The 25,331-nt window shown below is 46.8% G+C and overlaps 1 protein-coding gene across 1 annotated transcript in view; it reads left to right on the top strand.

Annotated features, from left to right (window-relative positions):
- The window catches only part of LOC107123071 (phosphofurin acidic cluster sorting protein 1-like), a 68,272-nt gene that overhangs the window by 28,671 nt on the left and 14,270 nt on the right, over positions 1-25,331 (top strand). The window contains exons 3-12 of the mRNA XM_015426244.1: positions 633-722; positions 1,060-1,185; positions 1,375-1,537; positions 1,935-2,026; positions 3,937-4,017; positions 6,859-6,918; positions 14,175-14,326; positions 21,985-22,078; positions 22,493-22,564; positions 23,728-23,852. Coding sequence (XP_015281730.1) covers positions 633-722; positions 1,060-1,185; positions 1,375-1,537; positions 1,935-2,026; positions 3,937-4,017; positions 6,859-6,918; positions 14,175-14,326; positions 21,985-22,078; positions 22,493-22,564; positions 23,728-23,852 — 1,055 coding nt within the window. The remainder of the gene's footprint in view (positions 1-632; positions 723-1,059; positions 1,186-1,374; positions 1,538-1,934; positions 2,027-3,936; positions 4,018-6,858; positions 6,919-14,174; positions 14,327-21,984; positions 22,079-22,492; positions 22,565-23,727; positions 23,853-25,331) is intronic.

Here is a 25,331-nt window from a genome sequence, read left to right as displayed (position 1 = left end):
CAAGTAACAGTAGAGGCTTCATAGTTACAGAATGTGTGTTTGGGCATAACATTACCTTGCTGCTTCAGGTATTTGTGTGGAGAGGCACTCACTGAACATTATACTCACTAAACAAAAATATCTGTAGTTATATACCTTTTGTACTCATTCCAATAGATTTTGCTTGCTGCGGTCACTTATTAGGAGGAAGTCTTGAGAGCCCATTAAGAGCATGGACTCTAATCTGGGAGGACTGGGTTTGATTCCCCACCCCTTCACATGCAACTGCTGGCGTGACCTTGGGCCAGTCATAAGTTCTTTCAGAGCTGTTCTCTCAAGGGCAGTTCTCAAGAGAGCTCTGTTAGCCCCACCTACCTCACAGGGCGTCCCCTGTGTTATGGGGAGGAGAAGGGGAAAGAGATTGTAAGCTCCTCTGAGACTCCTTCGGGTAGTGAAGCACAGGGTATAAATCCAGTTTCCTCCTCCTCCTCTCATAAACTTTGTGAAAACCTTCTGGTTCTGAGGGCTCAACCTAAATCAGGAAATTCCGGGGACTTTTTAAATATTAGATTGCTTCCAAAGACTAAAGTTAGACCAGCTCATTTTGTGATCATTGACAGGTTCTTCACACACATCTCCTGGTCTTATTACAGGGTTCAAAGAGAGTCCTGAGATCCAATGAATATGTTCTCCCCCCTGGTGGCTTGATGGAGACTGATCTGGAATTGACGTTTTCATTGCAGGTAATTTGAACCTCACTGGCTAGGAAGCGGAGAATTGTCCCACGACCAGGACACTTACTACCTTTGCTTTCTGAATAGATTAGTGCCCATAGGAAGTGGAGAACAGCAGCACGGGAAATTCACTTGCGTCTCTGTTAAAGTGGCTTTTGTCTTCTGTGTGCGTAGCATGGGATATAATTGGTCTTCAGAGGATTCAGTTTGAGTTCGCCATGCCCTGGAGGCTAGGATGACTGAAAACTGCTTACAGGGCTGCCAAGGCAAAGCATGGAGGAAGGTGACTTAGAAGGTGTTTGACAGGGCAAACCACTGCAGTGCCTGTATGTCTCCCCTTCTGTAGTATCCGCACTTCCTGAAGAGAGATGGCAACAAACTCCAAATTATGCTCCAACGGAGAAAGAGGTACAAGAACCGAACTATTCTGGGCTACAAGACACTGGCAGTGGGAATCATTAACATGGCTGAGGTAAGGGAAGCAGAGACTGATACAGGCATTTTGTGTCTTCTGCCATCTCTGAAAATTGAGTTCTGGGCAATGCCAGAGCTGATGGGGAGGAGGAGGTTGGTCATAAAGAAGTCTGGTTCAGTTGCAGCAGTTGGCACCTGTTCTAGATGCCCCAGAGTTCTCCTGTAGCACACTTTGTCCCTTACTCAGGTAATGCAGCACCCGACAGATGGAGGCCAGCTCCTGGGACTGCACAGCAACATCAAGGATGTGAACATCCGGGTAGCTGAGATCAGCATTTACTCCCTCTCCAGCCAACCCATTGACCATGAAGATGGAAGTGTCCCCTCTGGTCCCAAAATCAAAGCCTCTGGTAAATATATATTATAGACTCTCAGAATGTTTCTAGACCTGAAAGGGCTTCATTGAAGTTCTTTCATCTCTGCACTAGCAGCCAGGAATTTTGGCTGATCAGCTGTCCTCTGTAGCTTCATCTTTGCTCGATCTTCCATCTGTCTGGCAATATCTCCGTTCCCTGTTAATCTAGAATCTCCTTTTCTAAGCTTATAGATCTCCTGCCACTCAGCTTATGACGTGCCCTTCAGTGGCCAAACGATGCCTTCTGGTCAGCTGCTACAAATTTCTGGTGCTATACATTAAAGCTCACTGACTCTTGGTGCCTCTTTCCTCCACTGCTCCTCTCGCCTGACCCCTTCTCCTTACTGACTCAGGGCAGTTTGACCCATGGTGTGTGCATTTCCCTCTCCCAGATCGCTCTCCGGATATTGATAACTACTCTGAAGAAGAAGATGACAGCTTTTCCTCTGAGCAGGAAGCTAGTGATGATGCAGTGCAAGGCCAGGTATCGCTTTGTCTTCTATCTGTCACCCTCTCTCCAAGAAGATTAAGAATGTATGTGTGTGTTTTATTTTTTTTATACACACACACACTTTTAATTAATTTATTTATTCAATTTATACCCTGCCCTATCCCACAGGTGGGCTCAGGGCAGCTTACAACATGTAGTAAAACAATAAAACAGTAAAAGCGATAAAACAATCAGTGGTAAACAATATCATCAACCTCATGTCCCATATCAGGTGAATATAGTGCTCCAGTGCCCAATAATATTATCTGTCAGCAGGCACTGGGGGAGGGGCCATAAACAGGGGCCATAAACAGAATGGTTGAATGTCAATCGCCTCAATCAAAAGCCTGGCGGAACAGCTCCGTTTCACAGGCCCTGCGGAACTGTAATAGGTCCCTCAGGGCCCTGATCTCAGGTGGGAGCTTGTTCCACCAGGTTGGGGCAAGGGGCGAAAAAGCCCTGGCCCTGGTTGAGGCTAAGCGGACGTCCCTCGGGCCAGGGATCACCAGGAGGTGTTGATCAGAAGAGCGTAAAGCTCTCTGGGGCTCATATGGGGAGAGGCGGTTCCGTAGGTATGATGGTCCCAGGCCTTGCAGTGTTCTGTGGGCTGCATCCAGTATGCGCAAACAGAAAGGGAAATGTCCTTAGGGCAGTTCTTGGGCAAGCACTAGCACAACAGCTGCAGCAACACATCATGCTGTAATGCAGTTTTAATGAAATAACTGTGTGTATAAAAATGTACAACAGTTGGTTCCTATGACTACATTTAATTTGGTTTTGAAATTGTATGGGAAGAAATCCCTTGTGCCATGTCTTGCACAAGGGAAAAAGGTAGTGGGGTACATTTGTAAGCAGATAGAGAGGCGGTCATTTTACTGGGTGAAGAACCAGCTCCTGTGGACATGCAGAGCTCTTTCCAGCCTTAACTCCTCCTTTGCACTCCTGACGCAGTGAAGAGTCAAACCTGGGGCGAGGAGGTGCAAAGGTCATCCCAAAGGGTATGCAAATTTTTTAAAAACCCTTAAAATTGCCAGCACCAGTTATTCATTAGACTACTCAGGATGCCTTAAATTATCTTATTAAAAAGAGAAGTCAAAGAATCCCAGTACTGGATAGACCGTTGCCATCCTCTGATGACCCATTGTTCCCTTAGGGGAGGGAGATGGCCCACCATTTCCACCTCTGTACCATCTGAGGATATGTTTGTGTGCTGATGGGGAGCCCCTGAGCATCTGGCAGTGGAGTCCTTGAATGCCAGAGATAGGCTTGCCAAGTCCCCCCAGGGGGCGGGGAAACCCCCGCCCCAGAGGCCCGTTCCCCACCACCGCCGGATCGGGCCCCGGGGGGAACTCCACCCCGATGTGCCCGTCACCAGGAAGTGAAGCGACCACGCCGGGCACGCTGGGGGCGGGGCCACAGTCATCTGAGGGAAAACTCTATGTTTTTCCCTCGGATGGTCGTGGCCCCGCCCCCAGTGTCGTCATGTCACTTCCTGGTGACGTGGATGCGGCACGTGCACACGCGCTCCGGGATCGACCCGGGAGTCCCCCGCTCCGGAACAAGGTGAGACTTGGCAACCCTAGCCAGAGAGGACTCTGAGGTATGCTCTAAGAGGCGTTCTCAGTTCAGCAACAAATTCAGTCCAAGAATTTTGGGCTTTGCCATTCCCACCTGTCAACTGAGAATGGGCCCTGAATAAGCACCCAGTTCTTCCTTAACGGCATCTCAATGGGGGATCTGCGGTTATGGCTCAAGTTGTCTTTGGAGGAAGGTTCTTTGCCATTACTGACTGTCAGACTGAGGAATTTTTGATCAGCTTCCAAGCAATCCCAGGCACAGTCTTGAAATCACTGGCCTCAGACATTAGATTCTTCTGATATTTGCTGACATCTCATGCTTTTTAGGATTTATATGATGAAGAGGACGAAGTAAGGAAGCCAAAGAAAGCCCGGCGGAAAATGATCAGGACCACATCTATGACCAGAGTAAGGACAATGTTTCTCGGTTTTTCCAAAGGGGAGGTTACTGGGAATGGAACTCCTTTTGCTCCCAGTCTGGAATGCTCTGTGCTTTCTGCAGCAGATGATATCCGAGAGAACAGGGGTCCATCTGAAGAGGTATTGTTGTCCAGTTGGAACTCTTGGGCACTCCGCATGCCGCTGATGCCCTGGCAATATCTAAAGGCAGCAGGACTCCTCCCGTAACCCTCTCCTCATGATTAGCAGAAGCAGAATAAATTATGCAAAATACCCAAATGTAGGCATATGTGCTGCTTAATCTGCATGATTTATACAGTTTGTGGAACTCATTTACTTAGTTACTTTTATCCCACTCTGCCTCCAAAGAAGCTCGGAGTGGCTTCATTCGTTCGTTTGATTTATTTCCCGTTCCATCCCAAAAGCTCTGAGCAGCTTATGTGACACGTTGAAATTTTTCATTCAAAAAAAGAAAGGAAAATAAAACAACCAAGAGATGGGTTGTTGTTTTTTCCCTAAGTATTCTATGCATAGGGAGAACCACAGTGATGTAGTGGTTCATATGCTGGATAGGAGAGGGAAGACCCATGTTCCAACTCTACTCAGTCGTGGAGCTCTCTACGTGATTTCGGCCCAGTTCCAGTCTCTCAGTCCCCCAACAGACTTCTTGTAAGAATGAAATGTTTGCCACCCTGAGCTCCTTGGAGGCTGGATGGGATAAAAGATGATGGCAATTATAGGTGCACTCCGAGCACCTCCAGCCTGAATGTAGCGAGAGACCAGTGGTTTTCAGGTGCTCATCCATGCAGACAACTTCCAAGCCCAGATCTGTTTTGGGACGTCAGCTTTTGGGGGAAATAGAATTTGGGCTACTTTGCAGAATGTTTTTGTTTTTAAGCACGGAGTGTACATTCTTCTGATTCCTTGTGACCAAGTGCTGTTCCACTTAAGATCCATGGAGTGAAAGCCTAAGCTTGCCCACTGTGAAGTCATGCCACGGAACTAAAATCATTTGCTCCTTCTTAAGTATGTTTAAGATTGCAGCCATAGGCATACTTGCACTTTTTAAATGTCTCTACAGAGAGACTTTTAAGGCACTTGGCAGATGTTCTCACACAGCATGCCTAATGCCAGAAGTCTGTGCATGCAGAGGACGTCTGTGCATAACAGGTGCCTGGAGAGAGTAATGGAGTGGGTGAGGGCCAACAAACTGGAGCTCAGTCCCGACAAGACTGAGGTACCGTTGCTCAAGGATTGAGGAGTAAACCCGCCCTGCAAAGTGTTGTACTCCCCCAGAAGGAGCAGGGATGCCACTTGGGGGTATTGCTGGATCCTGGCCTCTGCGGCACATAGTGCCTTTTATCAGCCTTGGCTGGTACACTGTCTATGGCTGTTCCCCAGAAAGTGTGATCTGGCCAGAATGACTATGCTCTGATTGTATCAAGGTTAGATTACTGCACGTGAAGCAGCTGCCTTTGAATATGGTCTGGAATTTTTTTCCAGATTTTCCAAAATGCAACAGCCAGACTACTCTCATGAATGGAATATAGGGATCATGTCACCGCAATGCTGAAAGATCTGCAGTGGCTGCCCAGTTCTTTTGGGGCACAATTCAGAGTGCTGGTTCTTACCTTTAATGTCTTCAATGGCTTAGGGCCAGGGTGCATGAAGGACCGCCTCCTCCCATATTGCCCAGCCGGCAAGTTAAGATCTGCTTTGCAAGCCCTGCGCTCTGTTGTCCCCACCTTCAGTAGGAGGCAGATGGCAACCGGAGACAGGGCTTTTTACATAAGAACATAAGAACATAAGAGACGCCAATGTTGGATCAGGCCAAAGGCCCATCCAGTCCAACACTCTGTGTCACACAGTGGCCAGAAATACCAGTGCCATCAGGAGGTCCAGCAGTGGAGCCAGGCAGTGGCACCTCACTTTAGGGAGGCCCTTCCCTTCTGAGGCTTGTCGGGCACCTACTCTGCTCTCTGTTAGGTGCTGCGTCAAAATGTTTGTGCTCACCCAGGCTTTTAAGTGGTCTTTTAATACCATTTTAGTGTAATTTTATTATTGAACTGTTATTTCAAGCCGCTTAGTGGTCTTTGTTTTTGTGCTGTGGCTGGGTCTGTAATGCTGGGTTTTAATGCCCCAGAGAGGTGGCAGAAATAAATAATACAGGTTGAATCCCAGCCCTCTTTTTGCATCCTTGTGGCTGAAAGGGATGTGGCAGAGGTCCCATGCATCCAGTTGTGCACTGTGCATCCTTAACTTCTGAATGCACAGTCGGCTGCCACATTGGCATGCCTTTAGCCATGACAGAAAGGAATGGCTTGTCAAAGGACTGACAGCTCTGTCAGTGCTGAGGTGATAATAAGTCTTGGCATTTCTCCCCTCTGCATTCTGGCCTTGCGGACTGTGAGTGCTTTGGGTAAAGACTATGTCTCTTCTGTGTTCCATGCAGTGCCCGAAGCGCCGCTGGCATTTAATGTTTAATAAATAGTATTATATTTTTGTCATAGTCATCTGTCTCTTGCTTTTAAGGGAAGGTCAGAGAAAGGCGCTAGACCTTGCTCTGTTGATAGGTAATACGAGAGAATAAATCACCTCCCCAAATGGAAAAGACACAGCCATTTACACGTAGGATCAAGATGTGTTATGGCTTATGCAGCTTATGCATGACAAGTGACTGCTGTGTAGGAAAACATAATGTGCAAAGAGGCCCTTGGCTGAGGGGTTTTGTGGCAGTCCATCGATTGGTGCCTGCGCTGCCTCAGAAAAGAGTTAAGGATAGAAGGGCGGAGACCTTTCCCTCCCAGCTATCTCACACAGTGTTCTTTTTTTTTAATGGTTCTGTTTTAGCAACCAAACTTCAAGCAGAAATTTGTTGCCCTGCTGAAGAGATTTAAAGTGACTGATGAGGTAAGAAATTATTTTATCTGCCCCTGTCAGATGTGTTGTCAGCTTGGTTTCTCTCTTTTTGGCCACCACCACCCCATCCATAATGCACCTGCCTGTAAGAATAAACCACTGTACAACATCTCTTGGGTGGATACTAACCCCCATTTTTCAGGGATGCACTGTGATCTTTGTGCCATAGATGTAATATTTGTTTTCTTTGGGAGGTGGGGCCAAGTGCTGGATGTCTGGTCACAGAGACGGGATACATTCATTTTAAATCGATCCTTTTAAATATTTTTATATTTCTTTCTAGCCACCATGGCCTCCCAGAGTAGTTTACAGAAATTTTAAAAAGCTACAGATTGTGTTAAAATTAAGTGCTGTTGCACTGGAAACTAATAATATACCTGTGCATGTTACTGTAACCTGGGATGAGGCCACAGCTCAGTGATAGATCATGTGCTTTCCTTCATATAAAGTTGTAGGTTCAGTCTCCATTATCTGTTCTTAAAGAGTCTTGGGTTGAGACCTTGACGAGTCACCACCAAGCATAGTGGACCAGTCTAAACTAGAAACACTGTAGCGGTAGAAAAGAGCAATAGCACCATAAAGACTAACAACATTTTTGGCAGGGTATGCACTTTCGTGAGTCACTGCTTGCTTCTTCAGATACAGCTAGGATCTGTCCTTATATCTTGGAGAGTGGAATGATTTCAGATGCCGAATAAAAATAGCAGACAAATGGAATTAGGTGTGATAAGCAGAGGGGTAGTAGGCATGGAGAAATCAGCATTGGTAATGAGGCAGGAAACCTAGGTCTCGATTCAGTCCAGGAGGATGCATTGTCTTGAGCTTCATTATCAGTTGCAGTTCCGCAGTCTCTCTTTGTCCAATGTAGAGGGTGGCAGGGCACTGTTGACATGTGATAGCATAAATCACATTAGAGGATGAGCAGGAGTATGAACCTGAGATTGTACAGCTGATGTTCCTGGGTCCAGTGATGGTGTTGCTCAGATCTATATGACAGCAATCTCAGTTTGTGGCAGGCCTTAGTACCAGAGTCCATGTTACTGTTAAGTAGTTTATAATTGTGAGTGTGAAGTTGTTTTAGGTTAGCAGGCTGTCTGAAAGCAAGAAAAGGTCAGCTCCCCAGTGCCTGTGTGAAGGAAGTGACCCTATCCAGCATGAGTTGTAGGTCATTAATAATACGCTGACTTGAGTTGTGAGCTGTTACGTGACCACCAGTGGTGTTCTGTTATCATTTGCTTTGGGCTTGTCTTGTAGCAAGCTGTCCCTGGGTATCAGTCTGGCCTTTCCAATCATCTTACTTACTGTATCAGGAGGATATTTTAGTTGCAAAATGTCTGCTGTAAATCCTTCAGGTGAGTATCTCTGTCTGAGGGGTTGGACCAGATGCAATTATAGTGTAGGGCTTGGCTATAGACAATGGACCAACTACAGTGCCTGCTGTGACAATGTCAGGGAGTGCACATTTCTGTCAGAGAAAACAGAATTAGCTGGTTCCAGTGCCAGGTTGGTATGGGCAGTGCCCTGAGGCAGATGAGGCATGGTTAGTATTCAACATGGTTTGCAGAAATAACCGTAGGGTAATATCTCAAATTTACAGTGACAGCACAATTTAGGTGGCATGAGTTTAATGCTACCCCTGGAGGCAGTGATAGCAACATCAGCAATAACACCTTGCAAGCAGAGAGTCATGGAACTACTTTAATTGCAGTTGTTCTCTGCATTTTATTACAATGCATCTTCCTGGACTGAATTGAGACCTAGGTTTCCTGCCTCGTTACCATTTCTGATTTCTCCATGCCCACTACCCCTCTACATATCACACCTAATCTAATCACGCCTGTTATTTACCTGTGATTGTCATTTGCCTGCTGTTGTCATTCAACATCTGAAATCACTCCACTCTCCAAGATATAAGGACAGATGGACTCACATTCTAGCATTAGCCAGCTTGTTGTAGTGGCTAAGAGTGGTTAAGAGAGGTGGTTAAGAGAACCAGGTTTGATTCCCCACTCCTCCACATGCAGCCAGCTGGGTGACCTTGGGTCAGGCACAGTTCTCTCACAGCTCTCTCAGCCCCACCTACCTCACAGGGTGTCTGTTGTGGGGAGAGGAGAGGAAGGTGATTGTAAGCCGCTCTGAGACTCCATCATGTAGTGAAGTGTGGGTTATAAAACTAACTCTTCTTCTTCTTTATCTGAAGAAGTGAGCAGCGACTCACAAAAGCCCATACCCTGCCACAAATTTTGTTAGTCTTTAAGGTGCTATTGGACTCTTGCTCTTTTCTGCTGCTACAGACAGAATAACACAAATACCCATCTTGATCTAGACACACTGTGTATGGCAGCTTAATATGTTGATGTGTTCCTGGCAATGCGCAGATGGGATTTCCAAGGCCCCCCCTTCTCTGCCCCACTCTCATGCATGAGAAGTAGACTAGCTGGGCGCCTCCCTCCCTCCCACGCTTGCCTTGTAGCCAGCGCTTGCTGTTTCCTTTTGAAAATCTTGCTCGGCCCACTTTTATCACTTCCTCGTCCTCATTTAGCATTCACAGCTTTTCTCATTAGTAAAATCTGCGGATGTCATTAACGTGCTGTTTAAAGCCACCATTTTTGGGACCAGAAAGTATTTCCTGCCATACACTTCCCTATGGCCAATATATTTGTCTTTTATTGTATTATTTAGTATCTTTTTTGGTCTGGGTCTTTCTTCCAGCTGTCATAATTAAGGTTTTCAGTGCCAGGTATGGCAGATGCTGTTAGGGGGCCCAGGTTGCCTTAAGGTGGGATTCCATCTGTTTGACTGCATCACATTGATCAGAAGAGTTAGCAAAGGCTGCAGCTGGAACAGGGAGATCGGCTGTTGTGGTCTAGTTACTGAATAGCTGAAAAACACAGTCTTGGAGTGTGGCCAGCACGTCCTGGCTCCAACAGGTCACCGTGTTAGGGGAGCTGAGATAGATCCCCCGCAGAATTTACTTTGCCTTGGGGTGTGTGGTGCAGCCTGCTTTCTAGGTAGAAAATACTCCAGCAATCACAGTCCCTTTCTAAGAAAAACTTGCACTGCCATCCTGGTACCTCTACTAGAGAAAAAGCTCTGTCAGGTTGTGAGGGACTTGTTGTTTAAAAAGTGTTCACCTAACTCCTGAGGCCAAATTCACAGCCATATAGTCTTTTTTTTTTGTCTTGCCTTTTTTAAAACGCCCATCCAGCTAAATGTCTCTTCTCTGCCCCCATCTATTCAGTTCATTTATACCCTGCCTTCTTCCCCCATTGGGTCCCAAAGTGGCTTACATCATTCTCCTGTGAGGTGGGTTAGGAAGTGTGTGTGACTGACCCAAGGTCAGCCGGCGAGCTTCCGTGGCAGAGTGAGGATTTGAGCTTGGGTGTCCCGGATCCTAGTCTTGAGCCTCTATCTGCTGTACCACAACTATTCTCCTCATATTTTATCTTCACAATAACATAAGGACATAACAGGCCTGTAGGATCAGACCAGTGGTCCATCTAGTCCAGCCTCCTGTCTCACACAGTGGCCAACCAGTTCCTCTGGAGGGCCAACAACAGGGCCTAGAGGCTGAGGCCTTCCCCTGATGGTGCTTCCTGGCATTAGGATTCAGAGGTTGACTGCCTCTGCTGGTAGCCACTGATAGACCCATCCTCCCTGAATCTGTCTAATCTCCTTTTAAAGCCATCTATTCCTGTGGCCATCCGGACATCCTCTGGTGGGGAATTCAACATTTTAATCACTCTCTGTGTAAAGAAGTGTTGCCTTTTGTCTGTCCTGTGAGGTCTGAGAAAGAGTGACTGGCCAAAGGCTGCCTGGTAGGCTTTGTGGGAGAATGAGGATTTGAGCCCCATCCTCCTCTAGTGTTCTAAACATGGTCTCTCACTGTCTGTCTGTCTCTGGTTGACTGCAGCAGCGTTTGAAGAGGCAGAACTTTCCAATGCAGTGCTTTTCAGTGCAGTCAGTTCACATACTCATCTGTTGGTCATCATGCCAAGAAATGAAGCCATGTTCACAGCTGTGGTGACTGAGTTACAGGTTGAAGGATAGACAGGTTTTTTGGGGCACAACCCCTGGACTGTGTTACCCAAGGGCCACCCTGAGCTGAATCAGTCTAATGGCTGATGTAGTATCATGAAGTCTCTTGCCCGGCTCAGAAGGCTCATGGGCATGCCCGGTTTCCCAGCCCTGCTGCTTTGAAATCCCCTCAGTTGAAGATGCTAAGGCTTAAACCTAGGAATTTGGGCTAAGTTTCAGCAGTCCCCCTAATGCGTGAGGCTGACCACGTGCATGCCACTGAAGCAACGGGGTAATATAATAGCTGCAGCGCATCTTTTCAGCAGGGTGAACTCAGGTCAGGCCACTCTCACTGAAGCTGACGGAACAATACCCTTGAGGACGAAGGGCTTGCATCAGCAGAGTTCTTGGCGAGCTGAAGAGTTCCTCGGTTTTCTTGCATTCCAGGCAGATGGACAGAACACACTATATGCAGACACCATTTGTCAATGTAAAAGCATATGGGCTTAAACATGGAATGTGTTTTTACACTCTTGCTGCAGAAAGCAGTCGTGCTACTAAGGGCCCACATTTAGACAGGTTGCAGAGAGATCTGTGATCTCCGCAGTTTTTAAAAATCATTTAAAAGCAGCTTTGTGGCAGGTTGTTTGGATTGGTGCCACAGTTCTGGAGGTTTAACCCTCTCCTATGACACCATTTTCTCAATGCAAATCTCTCTTCCTCCCCCCACCTCAGTTGTGTTTTTATCTTGGTTGCAATAGTGCAGCTTTTTTTGGGGGGGGGCAGACGCTACCATTTGTATAGGGAAATAGATGTACTGGGAAATCACTTTAGCTCCGATCTGAATCACCCCTCCCCCCAGCAGCTGATTTTAACTAATTTTAAAAAGGACAGGGGAGCCAATCCTAGGTCTCACTGGGTCTTAACTAAGCTTGAGCCTTCCCCATGGGAACAAACGGACTCTCTACGCATGCAGCAGTTTCATCTAAGAGGCAGAATTTGTATTCTCTTCTTTAATTTTGCATTTTCATGGGTTAAAAGATTGTACTTAGGTCTATTTTTGGGCAGGAACGCACAGGAACGGAGTTCCGGCTGGCTTCTGAGTTGGCCACGCCCAGCAGGAACTCATTAGCATAATAGGCTACACCTAACAGCAGACACTCATTAGGATTGGCTACATTAGGGGTGGCCTAACATGCAAAGAAGTTCCTGCTACAAAAAAAAGCCCTGGGTTTTGACAACAAAGTAAACAGAATACGAAGCAAAAGGTGGGTGTGGTTGGATGACCACACTTTTGGTAACACGTGGGGTGTGGCCTAATATGCTAATGAGCTGTGTTGTCATGGGTGTGGCCTAATATGCTAATGGTTTCTGTTGTTGGGTGTGGCATATTATGCTAATGAGTTCCTGCTGGGCTTTTTCTACAAAAAAAAGCCCTGATTGTACTAAATGCAATTCTCACTGCAAACTCTGTTGAGAGGAGCTGGTTTTGCTGTGACATAGTTCTGTCTTGGAAAGGTAAAGGAAAGAGGTTTCTGAAGAAAAAAAAAATGTTCAGCCTTCTTGACAAAGCAGAAATGGGGTTTCAGGGGTTCTCTTATGAACTTGGAGAGCAAATATGTGTTCCTTCATGGAGTACTGGCTGAACTCTTGGTGGCTGGTCTTCTGCAAACTCCTGTGAATAATTCTGTCTAAAATCTGGTGCCTGCTGCAGAGGCTGACAGATGTTTTGATGTCTTAGAACTGTAGCGGTGACATGCCTGAGTCCCTTTGGCAGAAGGCTGCCCCTAGTGCCACTCCACCCCATTCTGCTGTTTCCCTGTTCTTGGTGCCATACGAGGGCTTCTTTGTCACAAGGGAAAGGGCAGTTAATACCACTTGGGGGTATGCATTTGGCTTTGTCCAAGTTGGAAAAATAGCCAGAAAATACCTTATTGGTATTTATCAGCTATTCTTTCAACCAGATACAGAGAGGGTTATATTTTCGGCTATTGAACATGGCCAAAACCTAATAATCCCCCACAAAATCCGGATTATCCGGGAAAACACAATAGCGACAATTAAATGGTGTTAAAGAGAGTGCACTCTCTTTAAATGCTATTCTCGGTGAAGCTGCAGCTTCACAAACACATCTAAAGGGCCCATGATACCTTTAAATGCCTTTGGCTCCATTATAGCCCTTGAGGACCATTATAGTCAATGATCCCCATAGGCTATAATGAGGAATCTATCTGGGGGTATGTGGGGGTCTGGGGGGGCTAATATTTGAGATAGAGGCTCCATATTTCAGTGTAGCTTCTGGTACCTCTACTCAAAAGATTCCCCATTTTTCCAAAATATTGGAGCAAGAGGTCGAAATTCATGGGCCCCCAAAGAAGTTGCCCCCATCCTCCATTATTTCCAAAAAACAGGGACTGATGTCAAACCAGAGAGTGTCTGCAGTAGAGAGCGAGGGGGAGGCATTTTTGCAGAACCAGCACCACTGTGGCAATGCCAGCTCAACAAATCCAAGCGGGGGGAGGGCAGGTTGCAAGGCTAGCACAGCCAGTGCAGGTACAGAGTGCCCAGCAGAACCAATGCCACCTCAACAAATCCAAGTGGCAGGGTTTCAAGCCCAGAAAAGCCAGCCCATGTACAGAGTGCTCAGCAGGTCCAGCAAAACCAGTGCCTTCCCTTAAATGCTTTCTTTTCCCTCTCCACTGAAAACAATGGAGGGTGGGGGCACCTTCTTTGGGGGCCCATAGAATTGGACCCCCAGATCTAATTTTTTTTAAACTTGGGGGTCTTTTGAGGAGAGGTACCAGAAGCTATGCTGAAATTTTGGTGCCTCTACCTCAAAAAACAGTCCCCAGACCCCTGGATACCCTCAAATAGATTCCCCATTGACTATAATGGTCCCATAAGGTATAATGTAGCTGGAAAAATCAGGATTTCTGGAAAAACCCAAATACAAATACCTTCCTGGTATTGGAATTCAGGTTTTTCGAGAATCCCAATTTTTTTGGAGTCCAACATATCCGAATCCAAAAAAATCCCGATTAGTGTGTGTGTGTGTGTGTATGTGTGCGGACCCCTAAATGCCACTCAAGGTTTCTGTTATCACCAGCGGTATGGTGTTTGGACCCATGTTCTTTAGGTCACAAATGTCCCTCTTCCAAGAATGAAGAAGTGCCATTCTGACTGTTTGCTATTAGCTGGTATTTTTCCTTCTTTGGCTTCTGATTCTACAGGTTTTGGATTCTGATCCAGTGGATCAGACTCAAGAAGTGGAGGAAGACTTGGGTCTCCTTTACGATAGCCTAGAGGAATGCAACAACAGTGACAGTGGTCCTGAGATAGAAGATAACGAAAGCGTCCACAGCACTCCAAAGCCCACCCTAAGGTAAGAACTGGCAGGAGAAACAGAGGCCTAGCTACCTCTGGATTCAGTGCGAAAACTTGGCTTTGCCCATCTCAGGGCGTTGTTTATTCTCCTCCCTCCTCAAAGGTAAGGTAGTCTCCACTTTGAGTCACTGCTAAAAATGGGAAATCTAGTTTCCTTTCCCATAGCAGAGCTTGACTCCTTAATGGTGCCCTAACGCCAGGGTGCCAAAGCAATGACTTATGAGACGGCTTCTGCATTTTGATTCATTTGCTTGGAAAAGGGAGATTTGGGGCTGTAAAACAGTTCTTTGATGGATGCTGATAACTTGAGGCTGACCTTGGATTTGACAGGCTGATAGAGAGCCCTGCGTAAACTGCAGTGGACCAGCAGGGATTGATAGAGCAGCAAAGTACCTCAGTGGGAAACGGCTCCAACTGAAAGAAGGTGTTACTGTTCTCATCCATCCCTCCTTTGTAACTGGCCTTCTTGCCTGTAGAAGCAGGGGAGAGAGAAAAGGGAAGGGAGCAAGAACACTGTTTTGTTGTTAGCAGTGTTTAAATTGCCTGTTATCCTGTGGACCAGGTAGCGTTCTCTGGTGGACCTTTGGGTGATTGTATGGCAATGGGAGAAGTAGAATACGTTTGTGTATATTCCATTTTCTATCTCTCTCAGTCCTTTAGGTTCAATACATGCTCACCTCCAACTATTAGATGCTAGAAGGAGGTCTTTCTCATTGCTGCGGCTGAGAATATTGCTTAGTGGAAGAGTTTTGAGGAAACAGAATGACATAGTTGTGGCTGAGCTGCTAGGAAATTCTTCCTGTATCCTAAACGTTGTGCATGAGTGTGGGGTTGGGGGATAGAAGTGGAAGCCCATCTCAGGTGGTCCTGAGTGCCGTGGGACACAATGGGCGTCCTTCACCTTTGCAAAGAAGCCACAAAGGCTACAAGTCTTCCTACCATATATGCCCATGTATGCTATTTGCAGCTCTTTGGTGATCTTAACGACTCATCGATTTTACTGGAGTTTCCCCTACCTGATCACCTGGAGGCCATTTTTATTCACCATAGGTGACCAAAGGAATGATTCTGAAGCCTGTTGACCTTATTTGTAGAGACAGAGACAGTTCCTGTACAATTCCTAGGAACTTCCTTGATCAGCATCCATTTACCATATATTCTCACTTCAGGCTTCATCAGCCTGATGGCATTACCTGCTTAACTGCTAGAATCAGTTGTGTTGGAGTTGGCAAACAATGGCACTCTTGCTCTGCAGCAAGCTTTTTTTTGTATTGGAAGCATGATTTGGGGGATAAAGATCGGTTTAGATTTGGTGTTCCACATGCATTTGTGTTGCTGCTGTTTAACAGTTATGACTATCAACAATACGATGATACGATACCACAGAAAGCAGCTTCATCAATGTTATACAAAGCAAACAGACCTCGGTGTCAGTCAAGACTAACAACACCATATATAGACTCCACAAGTAAATCTATATGTGTATATTATATCAATGTGCAATAAACAACAAAAATGTAAAACCATGTGTCAATATCCCATTTAATGTCTCATTCAATAACTATATATCTATCATTATGCATTCATCAACAAGTCATCATGTAAGTTTCACAAATTCACAACTGGAAAATCACAAGTATCAGTGGAAAGTCACAAATATCAAAGCAGCCTTGTACATGTGTCACCCAATACTAAGACATATAATCTTTCCCACAAGAGTGGGAAAGTTACACAAAGCAAACAGACCTCGGTGTCAGTCAAGACTAACAACAATAAATAATACCATATATATATATACAGTACTGCTTCTGTATAAATATAGTACAAGGATATAGTACAAGGTATTTAGTAAGTATAAATATCAGATACAGTGGCAAAGTCCATGGTCCACTGGTAAAGTACTGTTTTGCAGTCTTTTTCAAGAGTCACCCACATACTATATGAGACGTTAATGAGATATTGACACATTATTCTTTTTTGTTTATTGCACTCTGATAAAATATACACATACTATATAGATTTACTTGTGGAATCTATATATGGTGTTACTACTCTATTGTTGCTAGTCTTGACTGACACCGAGGTCTGTTTGCTTTGTGTAACATTGATGAAGCTGCTTTCTGTGGTATCGTAATCATTGGTCGATCTAGTCCATTATTACATGCTCCAGCCAGTAGTGAGACTCTGGGGTCTCGTGCAGGGTCTATCCCACCCCTTTTGAACAATAAATGCTTGGAATTCAATCTGACACTTCCTGCTAAGCAGACTGAGCTGTTCCCCCTCTCCCCAGCACTATTTAGGCATTGTGGAGAAGTTTTGAAAGAAACCTTTTTTTCTAACAAGAGGAAGTAGGCCTTCATAAGTACCTCAGCAGTCTTTACACCATACCTGCAAGGCAGGCCAGAGTTATCCCCACAATGGAAATGAGGCTGAGATAGCAGCAGTCCCTTGACTCTATTTATGCCCAAGCTGAGTTTTGAACCGAGCCTTCCCATCTCATTAATTTACCCATGGTTTATTTTATTTCGTTTGTATTCTGCCTGCCATCTGTCATGGAATTTGAGGCAACCTAGTCCCCAGAAGGTCTCCCTGTGCAGCCATTGACAAGATCTTCGACTTGCTTAGCTTCAGCAAGGTTGCCGTAGTCCTTATCCTGGGCCAGTCCAATGATGCCAGGAGCCTGTGCTGCCTGCTGGAGGGCTCTGTGTTGCAGCATGGCTGCACCTGCCTCTTCTCCGTCATAGCTGGGGGTGGGATGCAAGCTGGAAGTGCCTGAGACGTCTCCTTCTTCCTCTTCTGCCACACAGTGGCAGCAGCCTGGAATTGTCGTGCACATTGTCCTTTCTGGTGCCTGGCATTTTAAGTCAGTTACCAATTAACATTTTCCCAGCTTATTTTTCAGTTGACTTTGTGCTTTAGGCCCCTTTGGCCACTGTCCCTTTGTGATACACATGCTTCCTTAAATGTACAGCAGTGCTCAGTCTTGTTTCTGATGGTTAAGTTGTGTCCGTGGTGGTAAGAAGTGTTGTTTCTGATGCAGAAGGAAGTGGTGTGGAAAGGACAGTCAGGACCAGGGCCTCCCCACCTTTTTGAGCCTGTGGGCACCTTTGGAATTTTGACACAGGATGGTGGGCACAGCCACAAAGTAGTTGCCACAGGAGGCGGGGCCAACTGCAAAATGTTGGAGTGAGATGGTGAATAACTCATAGTAACTGTGGCGGAACTGCCTTCTCTGGCCTGCAGGCCCTATTCCACCCTGCCCTTCTAGAGAGAGCCTTTTCTTCCACTCTCAGGATAGATTGCCACGACCACCTGACCTTTGTACAGAAGCAGGTAGGGTTAAGACTCCCAGCTTCTCTTCCAAGATCTGAGGCCTTGCCTCTGTGTCTCCCACTGCCCAGTGCCTGGTCACGCTGGGGAAGGATTACTGCCTTGTGTGCCCCTGGAGGAATAACCACTTGCCAGCTGCCTGCCTTCCTCCTGGAGCTCCTTTTAAAATAGTGTGTCTGAGATGATGGAGGTCTGTGTGGTACAGAGAACCACTACCAGCATTAAAAGTTATAAAATATTTATTAAAAGAGAATACGCATACTTTTAGCACAGCACCAAATTGAGCAAAGGATACAAAAGAAATAGGTAAAAAGCACTTTCTCTCTCTCTCTCTCTCTCTCTCTCTCTCTCTCTCTGTATACATGCCCTATCAACTATTGAAATATAGGACAGGCTCTGTAGCTTCAAGAAGTTACAGATCTCTACATAGTTACCATTATCTTGAGGCTTCCTTCAGCTCTCCTTCAGCTCTCCAGGCCAATCACATGGTCATAGAATCATAGAATATTAGAGTTGGAAGGGACCTTGTGGGTCATCCAGTCCAACCCCCTGCACTCTGCAGGAATATACTGAAAGATAGCCCTAAATACCTACAACATACCCGAAAGATGGTCGTCCAGCCTTCGCTTGAAAATGTCCAGCAAAGGAGCATCCACCACCTCCCGAGGCAGACTGTTCCACTGCTCAACCACTCTTACAGTTAGGAAGTTTCTCCTGATATTTAGCTGGTAACGACTCCCTTGTAATTTCCACCCATTAGATCTAGTCTTGCAATCCGGAACAAGAGAGAATAGATCTGCTCCATCTTCTACATGACAGCCCTTCAAATACTTGAAGACTGCAATCATGTCCCCTCTAAGCCTTCTCTTTCCCAGGCTAAACATACCCAACTCTTTCAGCCTTTCCTCATAAGACTTGGATTCCAACCCTCTCCCCATCCTGGTTGCCCTCTTCTGGACATGCTCGATCTTGTCAACATCCTTCCTAAAATGTGGTGCCCAAAACTGGACACAGTACTCCAGGTGGGGCCTGACCATAGCAGAATAGAGCAGAACTACCACCTCCCTTGATCTGGACACAATGCTTCTGTTAATGCATCCTAAGATTGCATTAGCTTTCTTCACAGCCACATCGCACTGCAGGCTCATGTTTAGCTTGTGATCAACCAGAACACCTAGATCCCTTTCACATGTGCTGCTGTCAAGCTAAGTCCCTCCCATTTTATATCTATGCCTTTGATTTTTTGTACCTAAGTGTAGGACTTTGCACTTGTCTCTATTGAAATTCATTTTATTTGTCTCAGCCCACTGTTCCAGCCTATCTAGATCATTTTGAAATCCTGACTCTGTCTTCTTCAGAATTAGCAATCCCACCTAATTTTGTGTCATCTGCAAACTTTGTGTCATCTGTGGTCAATAGCTGCCTCCTTAGTTAGGAGTCCTGTCTCCTCTCATGGCCTCAGCACCCAAGAAAAAGAGCCCTCCTTCCTGTTGCAAGGAGTTTTTGTCATATCTCTTTCTCCACCCACTGACCAAGTCACACCATTTCAGAGAAGCATTTCCTAGGGCCTCTTCCTGGAGATTATTCTTGGATCCGTTCTAGCCTAAAGCCCTCCAAGTCTGTGTTCCCTACTTGAAGAAGGGGAAGAGCTTGACCATGCCATTGTCTTTAGCTAGACCTATTAGCATATCTTGAGAGCCCCTTGGACTGCAAGAAGATCAAATCAGTCAATCCTAAAGGAAATCAACCCTGACTGTTCCCTGGAAGGCCAGATAATGAAACTGAAGCTCAAATACTTTGGCCACCAAATGAGAAGGGAGCACTCACTGGAGAAGACCCCGATGCTGGGAAAGATTGAAGGTCAAAGAAGATGGGGACGGCAAAGGATGAGATGGTTAGACAGTGTCATAGATGCAACGAAGATGAAATTGAGCAAACTTCAGAGGATGGCAGAAGACAGGAGGGCCTGGCGGGATCTGGTCCATGGGGTCGCGAAGAGCAGGACTTGACTGTGCGACTGAACAACAATTAGCCTATCTTAAGAAGTAGCTGAGGTGAGCCTGGAAAGCCACTGACTGACTTCCTCCTTCCTGGCCTGGTGTCTGCCTAGAGGGGGAAAAAACTGTTAAAACACAATTTCGCTCCTTGCAAACCTCCCAGGGGGAAAAATGCATTTCTTCACAGAAACTCTTCAACATTTCAGACAGAAGCTCTGCATAACAAGATGCCTTTTAAAATGAATGTATTGCTTTAAAATATTTTCTTGCACGACCTTTGGTCGTGCTGTGAAGATCCTTGTTCTGTGTTGGCAGCTCTTGCCAAAGCAACCTCTACAAAATCTGCACAGCCTGTAAGATCCCCAACAGCCAGTCAGAAGTTCTGCTGGGGGGGAAAGGCCCATCTGAACCTGCCCACTTTCAAGAAACACTTGGTAGGTGCCAGGAAAGGTGTTGGGGGGGGACCATGCTGCCCGTGGGCACTGTATTAGAGACCCCAGTCCAGACTATGCCATACGCATCAAATGGGGAACTATGTCCTCTCAGAACATGTGGCACCTGCACTACGTGGGGGAGCAGAAGGCAGGTCAGACCCGTCCTCCGTTCAGATCCTGTGACTTGGTTGTGCATCAGGGCATGCTTTGAGCCAGAGAAGTGCTGTTCGCATTGTCCCTCTTTGCCTCAGGCTTCTGGTAAGGGCCTAATAGGATATGTGCGCAGGTGGCTTTAAAGCACTGTGTCCATCTAATTATAACCACTCAGTGTGGTGGTCATCGCTCTTCCAGGATAGAAGGGAAAACCTTGGAGGACAGGGGGAAAAGGGAATCGTAATTGTGCTTGGAAAGATGAACATGGGGAAATTTTGAAAATCCCGCTATGAGACACAAAGAGAAGGGGCTGGGGGGGGGGGAGCGGGAGAGGTAGGGAAGGGGAGGACAACACAACACGTGGGCTTCTTCTCTCCCCAGAGGCATTTCATAGTGCAGGGTGTAGCGGGGGGGGAGGATGGCAGGGAGTTGGGGGAAAGAATGCGTTTGGCAAAGGCAGTGGTGGCTCTTCATCCTCTTGGTACATCTTCTAACATCCTCTTCTTGGTCCTCTCTGAATTTTCAGTTTCCTCATTTCCTTCTTTCCAAGCAGAAGATTTGTGACTCCTTTTTTGTCCCTGCCTCAAGGTAAAAGTTTTTTTTCCCCTTCAAGAAGAATAAGAAGAAGAGTTGGTTTTTATATCCCTCTTTTTTCTGCCCAAAGGAGTCTCAAAGCAGCTTGCACTCACCTTTCCCTTCCTCTCCCCACAACACGCACCTTGTGAGGCAGGAGGGGCTGAGAGAGTTCTGAGAGAACTGTGACTGGCCCAAAGTAACCCAGCAGGCTTCATGTGGAGGAGAGTGGCATCAAACCCGGCTCTTCAGATTAGAGTCTGCTGTTCTTAACCAGTGAGGGAGGAGCAACAGCCTCCATGTTCAGAGGCCATAACCAAATGGAACCAGCACTTCCAAGTTCTCTGTGAGCGTGTGTGTGTGGAAAGCATCATGTCTGGTTAAGCTCTCCATTGTTATTCAGGGCCCGACTGGACATGAGAATGCCACAGGGCCACCACCATCCTATTGAAGCCTAAAATAGGTAACGTAAAAATGCCCATTTTAGGCTTTTAAAATAGTGGCAGCGGCAGCCCTGTGGCAGACATGAAGACGCCGTCTCATCTGTTTTATGCCTTAGCATCCTGTAGTTTGGGAGCTCCCCAGTTTCCCAGATCGAGGATTCCTGTTTGCCTGCGCAGAGAGGTTCTAGTTGATGCAGGAGGAAGGGCAGGGGGGGCAACAACCTTTCCTGGCTGGGAATAGAGGCGCTCTGCTCTCTTGCATCCAATGTTCCCTCTAAGCTGTGGAGTCTTGTGAGCCAAAATTCTACTTTGTGAGCTACTGGCATTGAAGTTGTGAGTGAGCGATTTGGCTACTGCATTAATTAGTGTGCTCTGGAGCCATCCTTCCTGAGCTGAGACAAAAATGTGTGAGCTGGAGGCTAAAGGATTGTGAGCTAGCTCACACTAACTCAGCTTAGAGGGAACACTGCTTGCATCCCTTCTGTACTCAAGGGTTTTTTTGTGGTTTTGTTCTTTAATGCTGCTCACCAGGCCCTGCCCCTTCTTTGTCTGTCTTTTTGTATCACCATAAAGCTTCCGGGCTCTGGTGGCGGGTTTGCCCGTGGGCGCAGAGGCGGAGGAGGGCTTTGAGCTGGGGTCACGGTGACTTCACTTCTTCCTCACTTCTCTTTCTGTCTGTCTGTCTGTCTGTCTGTCTCTCTGTCTGTCCGTCTGTTTCTTCTGCAGGCGCTTCTTTGAGGGCGTCTCACACTCTGGTTCCCAGACTGAGATCAGCAGTCTGCACGGCCAGAAAGGGCAGGAGCGAGAGTCGGGCAGCCCTGTGAGTTACTCCTCCCGCTTCCTTCTTTCCCTCCTGCTCCTCCTTCCCCTGCGAGCAGAGCCTTTCTGTCTGGGCCTCCCCGCCAGAACCTGAGAGTGCTATCGGGAGCAATCCCTCCTGTGTTTCTTTCTCTTTCTCCTGTCTTTCTCTCGTGAGCGGTCCAGAGCAGGCCAGTTGGACGCGTTTGCTCTGCCGGGGCCACCCTGGTCCCTGCAGCACCAGGGGCCAGTGGTCTCCCCTCCTGGGGCGGCTTGGTCAGTGTGCGGGGAGAGCGTTTGTTTTGATGTTTCCTTTTCCTTGGAACCATCCTGCCGTCACTCCCTGCTTGCGGGATGCGTGGATCAGAGATCCTCACTTCTAGTCTGATTGTTTCCCCCCCCCCACCTGCCTTCCCACCCTCCTCCACTCGCCCAGGGAGAAGCAGAGAAACGGAAGATGGGTGCTCCCCGCGCCCAGGATGAAGCTGCTATGGAAACAGCGGCGATGGTAAGTCCAGAATGCCAGGTTAAGGGCATGGTCTTTACCTTTTCCAGTTGCCTCGTTTTGCTTGAAGGTAGATCTGAATGCTGCTCAGTTTGGGGAGACTGAATATTTTCATAGAACACATTTGTTCCCAGTAGTCTGTACGTAAAAAGGGTTTGCCAGACACCTGTCAAGCACTTGCGCGTGAAGCTGATGGGTGTGACCAGATTTAGGCTGCTTGGGGGGCTTTACCTACTTTGCATGGGGTGGGGGGGAGGTTGTCATGGGAGACAGGAGCCTGCCTTTCCCAGGGACCACAGCTGTGCCCTAACAGTGGCGACATGGGTTTTCCAACACATGTCAGTATGTCGCTTTGGCTCCAGCCCTGCTTGTTTATGTTGCACTTCTGCAGTCTGAACACACGAGGGCAGTGTGACGTACATCTGTTGCTAGCGTTATCTCAGAGGTCCCCAACGTTTTTGGTGGAGTGGTCCAGAATCCCAAAATTACTTTCTGTGGCTGCCCACTTAGAAACACCCAACATGCACAGATCAATAAAACTGCAAAATCCTGGGACCCACTTTCACAGGCTTTGCAACCCACTTTTGGTCAGGACCCGAAAGGAAACACTGGTAGGAAGCACAGGCTGGGGAAAACGGGTGCGTATAGCAGTGTGATTGTTTAAAATGGTATCCTCTGCACCAGTATCATTCTCGTGGGTCCATTTAATGGAAGCTGTGTCCTGCTAGCCAGCTGACCTGCGTGGCTCAATCTGTGGCTCGGTTGCATAGCATGTGCCTTGTAGAGCCATGAAACCCACATTGCCCTCCTGGATCTTCCCACAACTGTCAGGGTCCTGAAAGTGTTGGGCCACCAAGAAGTAGGAATGTCCCCAAGAAGTAGGAAATACTTCTCTTTCCTTCTCCTTCTGGATGTGGCCAGTAAATCTAGCAGATGTGTCTGAAAACTTGTATATAGTCATGGTACTGAGTGTGTAGAGAAAGCCGAGGAGCAGACAAGAGCCTAATTTGGAGGAGATGGGAAAAGTGACTGTGTACTGTGTGGTGAAGTAACCAGCTTTCTGGAAGCCTCGGGGGTGGGGGGGGGCTGCCAAGTTGAAACCTCCACTTGATGTTCTTTTAGGGCTTAAAGCCCCCCCCCCCAATACTTTCTGTGCACCCTCTCAGGAATTGGAAGTGGACGAATCCTGCCCAGGAACAACTGAGACATCCCTGAAGGACAGCAGTGTGGACAGACTAGCCCAGCTGAGCAGCACCAGTAAGCCTGAGTTCCCAGCCACTGTCTCCCCCAGGTAAGGAAGGTGTGGTCCGTGTTCACCGGCCTGATGGGGAATAGTTGCCACACTGGCCACATGCCAGAGGATCAGAGTGTGCTGGTTTTGTCTGCCAGAGACCCACCAATATGGGAAGCTCCCTTGGCAGCTTTGGCTGAGCTATTGTCTTTCTGGCCATCTTGCCCTATGAAGGTAAATCACTGAAAGCGCTGAAATTCAATTAATTGTAATGAACTCCATCTGAAAGGGAGTCATCAGGAAAGCTTCTAAGAACATAAGAAGAGCCCTGCTGGATCAGATCAGACGCCCATCTAGTCCAGCATCCTGTCTCACACAGTGGCCAGCCAGTTCCTCTAGACAGCCAACAGCAGGGCATAGAGGCCGAGGCCTTCCCCTGATGTTACCTCCTGGCTCTGGGACTCAGAGGTTTAGTGCCTCTGAATGTGGAGATTCCTCTCAGTCACCATAGCTAGTAGTCATTGATAGACTTATCCTCCATGAATCTGTCTGATGCCCCCTTTTAAAGCTGTTTAATCCTGTGGCCATCACTACATCCTCTGGCAGTGAATTCCACATTTTAATCACTCTCTGTGTAAAGTAGTGTTTCCTTTTCTCCGTCCTGAATCTGCTGCACATCAGCTTCATTGGATGCCCTTGAGTTCTAGTATTTTTTTTTTGGGGGGGGGAGTTTCTCTTTGTCGACTCTCTCCACTCCATGCATAATTCTGTAAACCTCTGTCATGTTTATTTATTTATTTATTTATTTATTCTTTAGATTTGTATCCCGCCCTCCCCGAAGGCTCAGGGCGGCTAACAAGGGCATAAATGCCAGATTAAAACAGTAAGAACAGTATAAAAATACAATAACACAACATAATACAGTTATTAAAAATATCGGCGCTCCAATACTCACTCAATAATCAATACTATTTCTAAATACCTAAAAAACCACACAAGCCATGTACTAACAGGTGTGGGCTTCTTCTTTTTTTGGCCAATTTTCCTTCCTGGTTACAGTCTGCCATTAATGCTTTCCCAGCAGAGTTAAGGACATGAGTGAGAAACAGATGGCTTAAACAGAAACACAATAGACAAAAAGCTGTATCACACCATTCCCCATCCCCAAGGAGTTCACCATTTTACCTCTGGATGTTTTGCTGTAGAAATCTGCTGCTAATACTTTGAAAATGTTGTCATTTGCAGTGTTACGGTATGATAACCCAAATACAGCAAATAAATTAGCTAGGCAGATTTCTGACTTCTTAAAAATTTACCATCACATTATGAATGGAAGAAAACAACACTTCTCGAAGTACACAGCTGCCAATATTTACTTATTCCCCCTTAGTCGTCTCTTTTCTTAATTGAAAAGTCCCGGACCCTTCAGCCTTTCCTCAAAAGGAAGAGGCTTCAACCCCCTCATCATCTTGTTTGCCCTCCTCGGTACTTTTCCCAGCTCTGCGATGTCCTTTTGGAGATAGGATGACCAGAACTGTG

The sequence above is a fragment of the Gekko japonicus genome, unplaced genomic scaffold (genome assembly GCF_001447785.1).
Source record: "Gekko japonicus isolate JY-2015 unplaced genomic scaffold, Gekko_japonicus_V1.1 scaffold405, whole genome shotgun sequence".
NCBI lineage: Eukaryota > Metazoa > Chordata > Lepidosauria > Squamata > Gekkonidae > Gekko > Gekko japonicus.
The sequence above is the reverse complement of the archived record's forward strand: the minus strand, read 5'-3'. Positions and strand labels throughout refer to the sequence as shown.